At 40.3% G+C, this 15,817-nt stretch overlaps 1 protein-coding gene across 2 annotated transcripts in view; it reads right to left on the reverse strand.

Annotated features, from left to right (window-relative positions):
- Positions 1 to 15,817, reverse strand: part of parga (poly (ADP-ribose) glycohydrolase a) — a 184,294-nt gene that overhangs the window by 93,182 nt on the left and 75,295 nt on the right. For both annotated transcript variants that reach the window (XM_072282825.1, XM_072282824.1), the window contains exon 8: positions 5,708 to 5,800. In XM_072282825.1, coding sequence (XP_072138926.1) covers positions 5,708 to 5,800 — 93 coding nt within the window. The remainder of the gene's footprint in view (positions 1 to 5,707; positions 5,801 to 15,817) is intronic.

The raw sequence follows: 15,817 nt of genomic DNA on the forward strand, positions 1-15,817 counted from the left end.
TTTTCACACCAAAGTCCGTTCATCACTAGGAGACAGAATGCATCTACTTCCTGAGTGGTATGACGGCTGTGTGGTCCCATGGTGTTTATATTTGCATACAAATATTTGTACAGATGAACGTGGTACCTTCAGGCGTTTGGAAATTGCTCCCAAGGATGAACCAGACTTGTGGAGGTCCACAATTTCTTTTCTGAGGTCTTGGCTGATTTCTTTTGATTTTGTTTGTAAACTTCTGACCCACTGGAATTGTGATATAGTCAATTAAAAGTGAAATAATCTGTCAGTAAACAACTGTTAGAAAAAATACTCGTGTCATGCACAAAGTAGATGTCCTCAACATCTTGCCAAAGCTATAGTTTGCTAATATGAAATCTGTGGAGTGGTTAAACAATGAGTTTTAATGACCTCAACCCGAGTGTATGTAAACTTCTGACTTCAACTGTAAATACAAATCATTATCTGAAAATATGATTTGCTATTTCCCGCAACTAATAAATTATTATGAAGTAGTTTTATTCATGAATAACAGAGTACATTCACTTTTACTCCCCATGCTGGCAATGATGTAAAAGATGAATACGACTTGTATTCATAACACTGTTGCATCAACACAGAAAGCTGACCACTCAAATAATTCAAAGCTGGCAACTCAGTCAACCTAACATGCTGGTAGTAATTAACCCAGAGTAATTTCATAGTTCCACATTTCCGCTTCTCAAAGGCCAAAGATAAAGATGCATTTGGTTAGCTGCAAACTCAATCATTACTGATATGCCTTGTAAACATACATCAGATAGCTGTTCTCAATTACAGCCTGCTGTTCGATACCATCATGCCGTAAGTATTAATACAGGTGCTCCTCAAGGATGTATGCTTAGACCACTGCTCACCTCCCTCTACACTCATGACTGTGTCGGCATGTCTCTTCTCACTGCTGCCATCAGGCAGGAGATTCAGTCATTTTAGGTCCCACAACATCAGATCAGGAACAGTTATTACCCTACAACCATCAGGCTCTTGAACCAGCGTGATGACTTCACTCATCTCAACGCTAATCTGATTCCACAACTTATGAACTCACTTTTAAGGACTCTACAACTCATGTTTTCAATATTATTTATTAAATATTAATATTTTGTATTTGCACAATTTGTCTTATTTTGCATATTGGTTGATTGTCAGTCTGTGTGTGTAGTTTTTTAATAATTCTATTGTGTTTCTTTGTTCTACTGCAAATTCCAGCAAGAAAATGAATCTCAGGTAAGTATATGGTGACGTATACGTACTTTGATAATAAATTTACTTTGAACTTAAATGCTGTTTATAAATTTGCAGATGACACCACTGTCGTTAGTAAAATTTCAGATGGGGATGAGGAGAGTACACGTGTGAGAATGATCACCTGGTTGAGTGATGTCACAACAATAATCTTGCACCCAATGTCAGTAAGACCAAGGAAATGATTGTGGACTTCAGGAGGGTGACATTGGGAGAACTGCATCAGTCCCCATTGAGGAGTCAGGAGTGGAAAGTGTGAGCAATTTTAAGTGTGTCAACATCTCTGAGGATCTATCCTGGGTCCAACATACCAATGTAATCATGAAAGCGGCACCCAGCAGCTCTACATTATTAGGAGTCTAAGAGTACTTTTGCAAATGTCTATAGATATACAGTAGAGAGCAGTATGATAGGTATACCACCAACTGGTATGAAGCCTCCAATGCATAGGATTGTGAGATACTCAGCTAGCTCCATCATGGTCACAACCTTCCCACCACCAAGGACATCTTCAAAAGGCGGTGCTATTAGGGAGCAGTGTCCATCATTAAGGTTTCTCACCGCCCAGGAAATGCTCTCTTCTCATTTCTTCCATCAGGAAGGAGGTACAGGAGCCTGAAGACCTACACTCAATGTTCTCAACAGTTCATGAACACTGCTTCGCTATTCCTTTCTCTCTGTACTATCTATTTTGTAAATTATAGAAATTTTCTATCTTTGCCTTGTACTGCTGCCACAAAGCAACAAATTTCAGGTAATATACAACAGGTGACATGGTAGCATAGTGGCTAGTGCAATTGCTTTATAGTGCAAGTGACACTGATCAGGTTCGATTCCTGCCGCTGTCTGAAAGGAGCTTCCCAGTGCTCCGATTGTCTCGCACATTCCAAAGATGTGCAGTTAGGATTAAGGCTGATTTATAATTCTGCGTCAAATCGATGCCGTAGTACAGCATAGCCGCAAACCCTACGCAGTGCCTATGTGAATCCCTACGCCATAGCCTGACACGCACCTCTCCCAAAATGTAACTACGCGTCGCGGCAATACAGACCGCAACAACCGTGATTGGTCCGCTTGGTAGCATCACAATTCCTCCTATGCTGCAATAGCTTCCCATTGGGCGACTGAAGGGTAGGGAAGGAACTCTGGCTGCAATGCACAGCTTTACAGACCTCCGAAATGATGGAGGACACATTTCGCTTTTAGGAAAAAAGATGTTCGCTTCAAACTTGTTTACCCCAAGAAAGACTACCATGACCATGAAGCCTTGCACGGGCAGGTGTGTGCGCATACGTGACGTGCGCGAATTGCAGAGCAACGCAGACACACCAACGCACAAGTATAAATGCTCACAACGGCGCAGCCACTTGCGTGGGCTATGGCGCAAGCTTCATGCACAAGTATAAATCAGCCTTTAGGCTTACAAGTTGTGTCCATGATAGGTTGGTGCCGGAAATGTGACACTTGCAGGTTGCCCCCAGCCCAATTCTTGGAATATGTTGGCCGTTGATACAAAGCAATGCATTTCACTGCACGTTTTGGTGTATACATGACAAATAAAGCTAATCTTTCTTTCTTTCAGTGATAATAAACTTGATGCTGATTCAATGAAGTAGAATCAGAAAGCTTCCGGTCCTCGAGAAAAGAGATAGTCAGCCAAAGAGGAAAAGGTCAGCAACTAGCATAAAGGTTAGCACAACACTGTTACAGCTTGGGGGCATCGGAGTTCAGAGTTCAATTCTGGCACACTCTATGAGAAAGTTTGGCCATTCTTCCTGTGTGTGTGTGTGGGTTTCCTCCGGGTGCATCTATTTCCTTCCACAGTCCAAAGACGTACTAGTTAGTATGTTATTTGGTCTTTGTAAATTGTCCTGTAATCAGGCTGAGGTTTGATAGATGGGTTGCTGGACAGTGCAGCATACTGGACTGGAAGGGCTTGTTCGTGTTGTATTTCTAAAGAAACAAATTGTGACTGGACAGTAATTTTCAAGGACACTTGAGTACTTATCAAACACAGCTTTTGGGAATTAATGTCCACTAAGGAAAGCACTACATCTTCAAAATCCACATTCAATTATTCTCCAGATCATATGAAAGTATTCGCATTAAGTAAGCTACAAAAGCTACCATATCACAATGAAATTGATAACACCGTAACAGTGCTTAGGTTCAAATCAGACTACAGTACTTCATGCAAATAACTGCACACCACATCAAGCTAATCCTTAACTTTCAAACAGATATTTAAAACTGATTATCAACCGAATGTACAGACAGGTTTCTGTGTTAATTTAAACAAGTGAATCTGACTATATGGAACACAATAGTGGTTACAGCTGTTGGAAGCCACTCTGACGGAACAACAAATTGTTAAAAGTGCTATTACTAAATGTGCGCCAAAGACAAGATTGATGTGCCTGATGCTTAATTCCATCTCTCTATTCTCTAGAGACCCCAGCATACCAGAAGCCAGTTTTCAACCGTTTTGAAGCATTTCACATGATTAAAAAAAAAGTGGCTGTGGACACCAGATGTAGCAAAGGTAAAGGGGAAAACAAAGTCGGAGCTTCAGTGTTGAAGGTCTGAATTCTAGAGCTAATTGCCTCTAACTAAACTAATCAGTACAGTCACAACAATACATTTATTTGACAATTATCCTGGCATGCTTTGCAATTAAATCCAATATGCTTAATTACCAACTAAAGTCTATTTTTGATCATCTGCAAAGTAATGGAAGATGCCATCAACAGTGCTATTAAGGCACTTACTCACAAATAAGCCAGTCCCTGATGGCCATTTTAGCATTTTTCAGGACTAATTTTTTCTCAATTTTATTATCATTTTTGTTTAACTGTGGCAAAAGGTGAAGCAAAGACAATTGTCCTTGTACTCCATCACAAGGACAGAAATGGAGAGATTTGCTAAAGACTACACAATATTCAATTTCATTGCCAGCTCTCAGAAATCAAAGCAGTCTTTATTCACATCCATCAAGCAGAACAGACAGGCTAATAAATGGCAAATAATATTGATGTCACACATATTAGCCAATAACCATCAGCAAGTCTTGGAATTTATAATCCATCACTATAAACAATATGGGGATATTGAAGACAAAAGAGATTACAGACATTATAATGTGATGCAAGTCTTGACCTGAAATATAAGCCATCTCTCTGCCACCACAGATGCTACCTGACCTGTTGAGTTCCACTAGTAGTTTGTTTCAACTGGGGAGATAACTACTGTGCCATATAAATACAATGGCTGTACCTGTACGAGGGTAAAGGCCAAGCAACCCACACTATGTAACTTACCTCCCGATTCTTTCCACCATCCAAATGATCACAAACCTTTATTACCTACAAGTCACAAGTCAGGAATATGATGAACTAATCTCCAACTGCAACCACTTGATTTAACATCCCATCGACCATCTTAAGTATTCATTCTGATAGATACTGTGTGCTTTGTCTCCAATGTATCATCATTATCATTAACTGCCATGTCGTAAGATGTGGGTGATCTTGGTCTACGACCATGATTGTTCTTGGCAAATCTTTCTGCAGAACTGGTTTGTCATTGCCGTCTTTTAGGCAGTGTCTTTACAAGACGGATAACCCCAGCCATTATCAATATTCTTCAGAGACTGTCTGCCTGGTGTCAGTGGTCACATAACCAGAATTTGTGATATGCACCAGCTGCTCATACGACCATCTTACCACCTGCTTCTACGGCTTCTCATGACCCTAACCGGGGAGGGTGGGGGCTAAGCAGGTGCTACACCTTGCCCAAGGGTGACCTGCAGGTAGTGGAGGGAAGGATACTGTTTGTAAAGTGCCTTATAGTTAACCCCCAAGGCTATTTTGGAAGAGCCTCCCAAATTCACAATCCCTACATCAAGTACAGCAAAGAATGCCATTACCTGTCGCTCCGCTTCCATAGGTAAACTATCCTAATTTAGGGGAATATGTTGCTCTATTTTTGCTGCTGGGTTAATCCCAGAACTTCTTGTTTATGAGCACTATAGGGCTACCTTCACCAGAGGTACTGCTGCGTCCAAGATTGCTGCACACCATCATGTCCTTTGACTGAATTAAAGTTATGAAAAATACTGCCTTACATCATATAAATTAACAAAAAAAAACAATAATTTTTGTGCATAATAGCCAGTCTTTTACTGAACATAGTTCCAACCATCGGGCACAATAACACACGCTGAGAGAACAGATTGTTGAAGACTATCTATGAAGACTCATTCTATCGACAGGTTGCCTCAATTTAATGTGCATCATCCTTATTTTGAAGTAACAAAAGGTGAAATAATTATTATTTATAAGAAAAAAAGTACTAGCCTAGGTCTGTAACTCAGAACTTAAGTGAATTTTGTTAAGACTTCAAGAAAGTCTTACTAATTTTTATTACCTACCTGCGTACAAACTGTAGGTAGCCGTAGTGCTAGTTGAGCCATCTCCGGCAAAATGGACTGTAGAAGATGCTGTGTTTCCACATCATTTAAAACCTAAAAAACAATGAAACGTTATCAGTATTGCAATAATTAAACACAGGGTGCTGCAACCCTACACAAGTACAATTAAGGGAGTTTTTAAAATTAAGAGCTTGTGCACATTGTATCACACAATTCATTATACAATATACTATTAGGCAGATTACAGCCACAGAATTACACTAATACTCCGCAATCTAATTTATGTCTTAAAGAACATAAGTGGGAAGTTAGCTATTTAATCTTTAAAATATCATCCTCATTAAAACATGGTTTTATAAAACTATTAGTAATTTGTATTCAATGCTCACTTCAGTTTCACATAGGTTTTCAAAGTAAGGATATATTTCAGCAATTATTTCTAAACATGTATTAAAATATTTCTGAAATCAAAATTAAAAGCAGGTTGCAGAAATCATGGACACAAGAGGTTCTGCAGATGCAGATGGTATGTTGTAGGAATCACAACAGCAAATGAAATGAGCAGATCAAATGGACAGCATTTTGCTGCAACAATTGCAAGGTTGTCAGTGTTGAATATTATTACAAGGTACACCTGGTCTCTGCACATGTGCTGTTAAACACAGAGATCCAAAAGTTGATGTCAAAGACGTGTTTTCCAGTAAAGACTTGCCACTGAAATCACTTAAAACATTATCCTCATCAAGATAGCTCCTAACTATCATGTTTCTAAAGTTCCTAAGGCAGCACCTTCCAGACCCACAACCACTACCATCTAGAAGGACAAGAACAGCAGATACTTGGGAACACCACCACTTGGAAATCCCACTCCAAGTTACTCACCATCCTGACTTGGAAACATATCACCATTCCTTCATTGTTGCTGGGTTAAAGCCATGGAATTCCCACCCTAACAGCACTGTGGGCATACCTGCACCTCAGGGACTGCAGCAGTTCAAGAAGGCAACTCATTACCACCTTCTCAAGGGCAACTAGGGATGGGCAATAAATGCTGGCTTAGCTGGTGACGCCTACATCCTGTAAATGATTACAGTAAAAAAAAAGTGTGCTGTATTGCACAGATCCTGGTCTTCCATCTGTCTTTGACTATAATTGTTCTTGGCAATTTTTTCTACACAAGTGATTTGCCATTGCCTTCTTCTGGCAGTGTTTTTACAAGACGGGTGAGCCCAGCCGTTATCAATACTGTTCAGAGATTGTCTTGTCTGGCGTCAGTGGGTGTATAACTGAGACTTGTGATATGCATCAATTGCTCATATGACCATCCACCACTTGCTTCCATGGCTTCACATGACCCTGATCTTTGCGGGGGGGGGGGCTAAGCAGGTGCTACACCTTACCCAAGGGTGACCTGCAGGTTAGAAGAGGGAAGGAGCACCTTATACCTCCTATGGTAGAGACAGCTCCACCCACCACCCATGAAAAGTGTACTCACTCATTAAACCTCCAAAAATCAGCAAAAAAGGAGAACAGGGTTGCTTACTGGAGCTGAACAACATGATTTTAAAGATTAGCTTTGTCACATGTACATCAAAATATGCAGTGAAATGCATCATTTGTTCCAACAATTGCATAATCTGAGGATGTGCTGTGGGTAGCTGGCAAGTGTCACCACACTTCAGGTGCCAACATAGCACGGCCACAACTCACTAACACTAACCTGTGCTTTTTCTGGAATGTGGGAGAAAACCAGAGCACCAGGAGGAAATTCATTTGGTCATACAGAGTCTAATTTCTGCAAAAGAAAACTATTCTGTAAAAATAATTAATGCCCTGCTTGCTGTAGGATAAACACAGAACAGTGGAGCCCACAATAATATATAAACCTACTCCACTATCAGTCCAACCCTACTCTCCTACACAGGCATAACACTCCATTTTTCCATGTTCAAAGGTTCATTTATTATCAAAGTATGCAACTCTGAAATTCTTCTTCTCCTGATAGCCACGAAACCAAGAAAGCAAAGAACAACAGTACGATCTTCAACCTCCAAATCCCCCTCCCCCACACAAAAAAATGATCAGGTGAAAAACAAAGAATATAAAAAAACTATAAGACTGGAAAGAATCTATAGTCCAAGCCCATATCCAAAACGCAGAAAACCTGAGAAACATTCTCCAGGCACAGCAGCAGGCCTTTCCCTTTCTGGCAGTACAGCGATCCCACCAGCAATCAAAAGGCAGTCTTCCCTCTCCAGTAGCAGAGCAATCCTGCCGGTATGCGAAAGGCAGTCTCCCCTCCCGGGCTTCAGCGCAATCCCACTGGCGATCAAAAAGCAGGCAGCCGGCGCTCACCTATTGCATTCACCTTGATGTTTCAATTTCTTCGTTGCTTTAATCGGTGAAATGATGTGTCACTTATGCCTTTTAAACATACTATATCTACTGTAACAGCCTCTACCACTGCCACTGACAGAGCATTCCAGGCTCCCGCCAGTCTGTGTTTAAATAAAATCCTACCTCTGACATCCTTCCTAAACTTTCCACTCACCTTAAACGGATGTGCTGTGATTTTGGCCATTGCCACCCTAGAAAAATGGTGCCGGCTGTCTGCTCAATAAATGTTCTCATGATTTGATATCCTTCTATTACGTCACCTCTCCTATCCCTCTAAAGAGATAAGCCCTAGATTGCTCAAACTTTCCTCATAAGGTATGCTCTCTAATTCAGGCAGTATTCTGGTAAATCTCCTTTGCACCTTCTCCTCTGACATCCCCCTATACTTTCCTCCAATCACCTTATGTCCTCTTGTATTAGCCATTTCTGCCCTGGGTAAAATTTTGTCTGTCCACTCTATCTATGCCTCTTATCATCTTGTACATCTCTATCAAATCATCTCTCATCTTTCTTTGCTTCAAAGAGAAAAGCCCTAGCTCGCTCGACATAATCTCCTAAGACATGCTCTCTAACCCAGGCCGCATTCTAGTAAATCTCCTTTGCACCCTCTCTAAAGCTTCCATAGCCTTTCTATAATGAAGTGACCAGAAATTAACACAATACTCCAAGTGTGGTCTAACTAGAGTTTTATAGAGCTGCAACAATACCTCATGTCTCTTGAACTCAATCCTCCAACTAATGAAAGCCAACACACCATTCGCCTTCTTAACCACCCTATCAACTTGTGAGCCAACTTGAGCAATCTATAGACATGGATGCCAAGTTCCCTCTGTTCCTCCAAACTGATAAGTATTCTGCCATTAACCCTGTACTCTGGCTTCAAGCTCAATCTTCCAAAGTGAACCACTGCCCACTTTTCCAGATTGAACTCCCTCTGCCACATCATTGCTCAACACTGCATCCTGTCGATATCCCAATGAAACCTACAACTTTCTACACGATTCACAACACCTATAATCTTGTGTCATCTATAAACTGACCAACACACTCCTCCAGTTCCTCATCCAAGACCAGCTGAGTTTTCACCAAGTTTATCTCTGCACAAAACTGAGATTTTCCCACCCAAGAACTTGGAAATCAACAAAAATCTGGACTGCCTCTTGGAGAAACATGGACAAATTCCAGCATCAACTATGATGCTGGGGTACAAGTTTGATCCTTATACAGCTGATAGGTTATCCACTCACTCATCACAACACTGAACACCAGCGGTCCCCAACCACTGGGCCGCGGACCGGTACCGGGCCGCAGAGCATGCGCTACCAGGCCGCGAGGAAGCGATATAATTTGGTCAGCTGCACCTGTCCTCATTCCCTGTCACGGCCACTGATCAGCTATTACGCATGCGAGGTCATGACCCGCACGTCATCCGTGTCAGGGCGGGAAGGCGATCAACTCCTCGAGTCGACAGGCTGAAAAGTATGTTTGACATAACATCTCTGTCGGCATTTTGGATCAAAGTCAAGGCTAAATATCCTGAGATAGCCACGAAAGCACTGAAAACGTTGCTTTCATTTCCAACATTCTTCTGCGAAGTGGAGTTTTCTGCAATGAATGCAACGAAAACTAAACTGCGGAATAGACTGGACATAAGGAACCCGCTTCGAGTATCGCTGTCTCCCATCACCCCTCGATAGGACGGTGTTGTTGCAGGGAAACAAGCCCAGGGTCAGCGATATTGGTGTGTTGCAATGATTTTATATATTCATACGGGGAAAATATTTGCTGTGCGTTTTAATATCCAAATATTACTTAAATGTTATGATGCTACTGACTTATAAGTGACCTATATAACCATATAACAATTACAGCACGGAAACAGGTCATCTCGGCCCTCCTAGTCCGTGCCGAACGCTAATATCACCTAGTCCCGCCGACCTGCACTCAGCCCATAACCCTCCATTCCTTTCCTGTCCATATACCTATCCAATTTTTCTTTAAATGATCATATCGAACCTGCTTCTGCCACTTCTACTGGAAGTTCGTTCAACACTTCAAGCTCCCCTGATAATTGACTTATCATTATATCCATGCGAGGAAAATATGCGCTGTGTGTTTAATATTAAATTCGTTAGATAAACCCTTTTAGAAACAAAATTGAGTGTATTACCAACGTATCACCTATATTCCGGTAGTGATTAACACCCACCCCCACGAACAGAATCGCCAAAAAGGATTTGCTTGGGGGGGGGGGGTGGAATCGGCAGGTCACGACGCGCATGTCTACTGGTGCCCGCGCAAGGCTTCATGGTCATTGTAGTCTTATGGGTAAACAACGTATTTGACTGCTACTCTCGTTCGTTGGCAACCCTACCCACCGCCCCCCACCGCCGGCCGGTCCGCAAGAATATTGTCAATATTAAACCGGTCCACAGTGCAAGAAAGGTTGGGGACCCCTGCTGAACACAACCTGTGGACTCACTTTCAAAGATTTACCAACTCATGTTCTCAGTATTATTTATTTACATATTTATCTATTTATTACTTGTTTAGTTTTTGTATTTGCACAGTTCGTCTTCCTTTTCACATTGGTTGCGTGTCAGTCTTTGTATGTACTTTATACTTCATTGTTGCCAAACAATTGATACTAGAACATACAATCATCACAGCGATATTTGACTCTGCACTTTCTGCTCCCTGGATTACAAATACTATTAAAAGATTTAAATTATAAATCATAAATAGAAAATAGAAAACTGGAAAGTAAGGTAGTGCATAAAAACCAAGAGGCAAGTCCAGATATTTGGAGGGAACGGCCCAGATCTGGGTCAGGATCTGTTCAGCAGTCTTATCACAGTTGGAAAAAAGCTGTTCCCAAATCTGGCCGTACGAGTCTTCAAGCTCCTGAGCCTTCTCCCGGAAAGAAGAGGGACGAAAAGTGTGTTGGCTGGGTGGGTCATGTCCTTGATTATCCTGGCAGCACTGCTCCAACAGCATGCGGTGTAAAGTGAGTCCAAGGATGGAAGATAGGTTTGTGTAATGTGCTGCGCCGTGTTCACGATCTTCTGCAGCTTCTTTCAGTCTTGGACAGGACAACTTCCATACCAGGTTGTGATGCACCCTAGAAGAATGCTTTCTATGGTGCATTTATAAAAATTAGTGAGGGTTTTAGGGGACAGGCCAAATTTCTTTAGTTTTCTCAGGAAGTAAAGGCACTGGTGGGCCTTCTTGGCAGTGAATTCTGCTTGGTCGGACCAAGTCAGGTCATTTGTGATATTGACCCCGAGGAACTTAAAGCTTTTGACCTGTTCCACTTGCGCACCACCAATGTAAATTGGGTCGTGCGGTCCACTGCTCCTTCTGAAGTCAACAACCAATTCCTTCGTCTTGCTGACGTTGAGGGATAGGTTATTGTCTTCGCACCATGCCACCAGGTTCTTAATTTCCTCTTGTAGTTCTTCATTTATTCTGTTATATTTCTTTGCTCTATTGTGAATGCAACAAAATGAATCTCAGGGTAGTGTACGGTGACATATGTACTTGGATAATAAATTTACTTTGAACTTTGGAACGTGTTCATCAATGTAATTAACACGTAATTAACACGCCTTACCACATAGAACATTTGTTGCTTGTAATCTTGCTTAAGTTTCTAATATATGAAACTAGTGATGCAATTAATACCTAAATGAAATATAGTTCAAAGTGAGTTTGATTTGCAGTTTACTTGTAATATTCAAGAAAGAGACATTTCTGTTATGAATGAGAAACTAGTTTTCATTGATTCTATTACATTTCTTTGTTCTACTATGAATACCTACAAGCAAATGAATCATACGTAAGTATTTGGTGACATATATATCCTTTCACAATAAATTTACTTTCAACTTTTGTTTGAATGCTATTATTCTCACCAGTGATTTCAGTCAATACCTTGTCATTTTTTTTAGTTATTCATACCTAACAATCTTAAATCAAGGAAACAAAGTTCGACACAACCAGAGCTTTACAACCATGGCCATGAGACCATAGTGAATGACATTTTGTATTAGCTAGACCATTTAAACACTGACAACTCCTGAGAAATGCCATAAAGAAAAGGCAATCAGCCTTCAGCATGTGACCAAAGGATGCAGCCTTTTTATTGTCCAGCTGATATCTGGCACCTGTCAACAGCTTCTATACACAGCACAGCTTTACCATCCAGATTAATCAAAGGCCCTTTGAATATGAAATTTCCATGCTTCACAGCACAACTCTGGAATACACAAAACAGCAATAGGCTCATCAACACAACCTTAGTGTTCATATTTCATCAGGAAGAATGGTCATTTGCAGTGTCAAAGGGTAAAAGACTTTGTCTTACTCGAACTGAAAGATACTTCACATATTCTGCATATCAGTATTATGTAGATACTGACTTTTCTTTTATATATGATTAACAACTAATAAAATCAGAAGCTTAAAAAATTCTTGCCAAAACCTCTGGATTATTAATAAAGAGAATGATAACAGGAGTGGCCACCTTTGCATTAAATCTGAAACAAAAATATTCAGAAACCTGACCTGCACAAGTATTGATTTACAGAGATATTGGCTAGAACATGTCAGCACAATCAATCACTCAGTAATTTTATCATGGTTGGTTTGCAGAATGTTGATTAAATGGAGGCAATGCAAATGGTTTGATTTAGTTGGAGGTTGGCAACTTCCTAGGCAGACAGCCTTGACTAGCAATTTAGTAAAGTGAACATTTATATTGGTACAAAGAGACTTGACTAAATACTGTCATAACTAATGACTGCTTGTCACTGTAAAACTGTTCTGCTGTGGGTAATGAATGAGTACCCCGACGGGACGAGATGAGAAAGCGCTGAGGCAGCAGGCCTAGTGGGCTTAAATCAAAACTTGACAATGCATCAAATCAAGTAAACTGCAATCTGTCACATGACCACAGGCATTTCCATACATCACGAAGGAGAAGCAGTAATCAAGGAAAAAGGCAGGTTTAATGCCCTTGTGTACATAAAAGTGGAGATTTATAGTATTTTATTTAGCCATGTCAATAAAATGACTTACTTGATTTACTTTGACAGACATTGACAATAGGAAGAATGAACTCTTTGAATTGCTATATTCTACACATTTCAAGTCAAATTCGTGATCAAGCATGGGCCAAATAAATGTAATTTCAAAAGACCAAGTCCACTAAAAATAAACTTATCCATGAGGCTTTCATTTTGTAATCTCACACACTATAAATCCACATCTGTATTTCAACTGAACCACCTCTTTCCTCTTGCTCAAAAGCAAAGGCTGACAAGCATAGTTTTTTTTAAAAAAAAGTTATTATTCATGCTTCTCTGCTGAGAGCCAAAGGCATCAGTAAATAGACAGCGTTCCTTTGTTACAACTCCCTAGACTGTTCTGTATTTCAATGTCATCAAAATCCGAGACTGTCGCTAGACTTTTCATTCAGAAGAGGCATTTTTGAATGAAAAGTAAACTTATAGTTTGCAATTTATATTCAAAAACAAGCAGTAACTACTTAAGGAATTTAATAACTACCAATGGATACCATCGCGCTTTGACCAATACACACATTTACTTCTTTACTTTCAAACAATTTGGTGTAAATTCACGATATTTCTGGTTTTCTTTTCACAATAAAACTCCAAGATGTTGCCTAGATTAGAGGGCATGAGAGTTTGGATAAACTTGGGTTGTTTTATCGGGAGCACCCAAGCCTGGAGGAAGATCTGATAGAAGTATATAAGATTGTGAAAGGCATAGAGTAGATAGGCAGTATCCTTTTTCCAGGGTTGAAGTGTCTAATGCCAGAGGACATGCATTTAAGGTAAGTGGGGGTAATTGTACAACAACCCCCCGCACCTTGTGACTAAGTGGGTTTCCTCTGGGCATCCTAGTTTCCACCCACCTTCCAAAGACATATGGGTTAACAAGGTTAATCGGTCACATGCAATTGGGCAGCGTTGGCTCATTGGACCAGAAGGGCCTGTTCCTGTTCTGTACCACAAAACAAAACTGCTACTTCAGAGATTTGAAAACTTAATTTGTTGTGATTGAATATTTTCCATCAAAGCTTTACAACTTACAGAATTGCAGCCAGTTAATTTGAAAAAGAAATGATTGTGTTCAAATCGAAAATCACATTCATCACTGGGAATTAGAATGTACCAGAAAAATCAAAGGAAAAAAAACTGTAGTATCTGAAATCTGAAATAAAATATGGAAAGCAGGGATTCATTCAGCAGATCTGACTGCAAATATGGAGAGAAATGGTGCTTGACCTGTTGAGTGGCTTCAGTGGATGCAGTGCATTTGGATTTCTACAAGGTTAGTGCACAAGAAGAGCATATCAGAATCAGTTTTAATATCAGCTTCTGTTGTGAAATTTGTTAACTTAACTGCAACAGTATAATGCAATGCATGATCATGTAGAACTGAATACAGTAAGTATATACATGTTTATTAAATCATTAAATTAAGTAGTGCAAAAACAGAAATAACAAAAAAGTAGTGAGGTGGTGTTCATGGGTTCAATGTCCATTTAGGAATCGGGTGGCAGAGGGGAGCAAACGGTTCCTCAATCGCTGAGTGTGTGCCTCCTGGCTTCTCTACCTTCTTCCACATGGCGACAATGAAAAGAGGGCATGTTCTGGGTTGGGGGTAATGCATTAACATGAACAGAGGGTTAGCTAACTAACAGAAAGGGTCAGGTTTGGATTGGCAATGAATACCTAGTGGAGTGCCACAGGAATTGGTACTGAGTCTGTATTGATGACTTTAAAGAAGGCCAAATATGCCGATGATATACCAGAATGGATGGGTTGGAAAATTACAGTGTATATAAAAATCCTGCAAAAGGATATAGATATGGCAAGAAGCTGGTAAATGAGCCAAGTGCGAGGTTTGAAATAATGAAAAAAATAATTGACTGACAAGATAAAATGCCATAGTACAAAGGGATCTAGTAATCCTTAATACATAAAATATGGGAAATTAGCAGGTAGGTACAGCAAGGAAATATGTAGGGTAATGAAATGTTGGACCTTATTGCAACAAGCATGTAGTATAAAATTAAGGAAGTTTTGATGTAATTGCACAGAGTATTTTTTATATTTTATTTAGAGATAAAGTATGGTAATAGGCCCTTCCAACCCAGTAAGTCCATGCCACCACTTACAACCATGTGACCAATTAAACTACTAATCCCTACATCTTTGGAATGCGGGAAGAAACTGGAGCACCTGAAGGAAACCCATGTGGTCACAGGGAGAATGTACAAACTCCTTACAGGCAGCGGTGGAAACGAACCCGGGTTTCTAGCGTTATAATAGCACTACATTACCCATACAGGAACACATTGGAGTAATGTGTAGAATTTAAGTATCTGTACTTGGATAAGAATATGCTTTCATGCAAAGTAAAGAAAGTTCATTCGGTTAACTCCTGAGATGAAGGGGTGGGCTTATGCAGAGAGGCTAAGCAGGTTGGGGTAATATTAACTTACTGGAGTTTAGAAGAGTAAAGTGAATCTATTTAAACATGCGATTGAGGGGTAAAATAAACGGGGTGGACGCTGAGAGAATGTTTAATACTGGGGTCTGTGGGGGCAAAGTTTCAAAGAGGTTGCCTATTTAAGGCACATATTAAGGGGAATTTCTTCTTGGAGGAACGTAACTCTGAAAT

The sequence above is a fragment of the Mobula birostris genome, chromosome 18 (genome assembly GCF_030028105.1).
Source record: "Mobula birostris isolate sMobBir1 chromosome 18, sMobBir1.hap1, whole genome shotgun sequence".
Classification (NCBI taxonomy): domain Eukaryota; kingdom Metazoa; phylum Chordata; class Chondrichthyes; order Myliobatiformes; family Myliobatidae; genus Mobula; species Mobula birostris.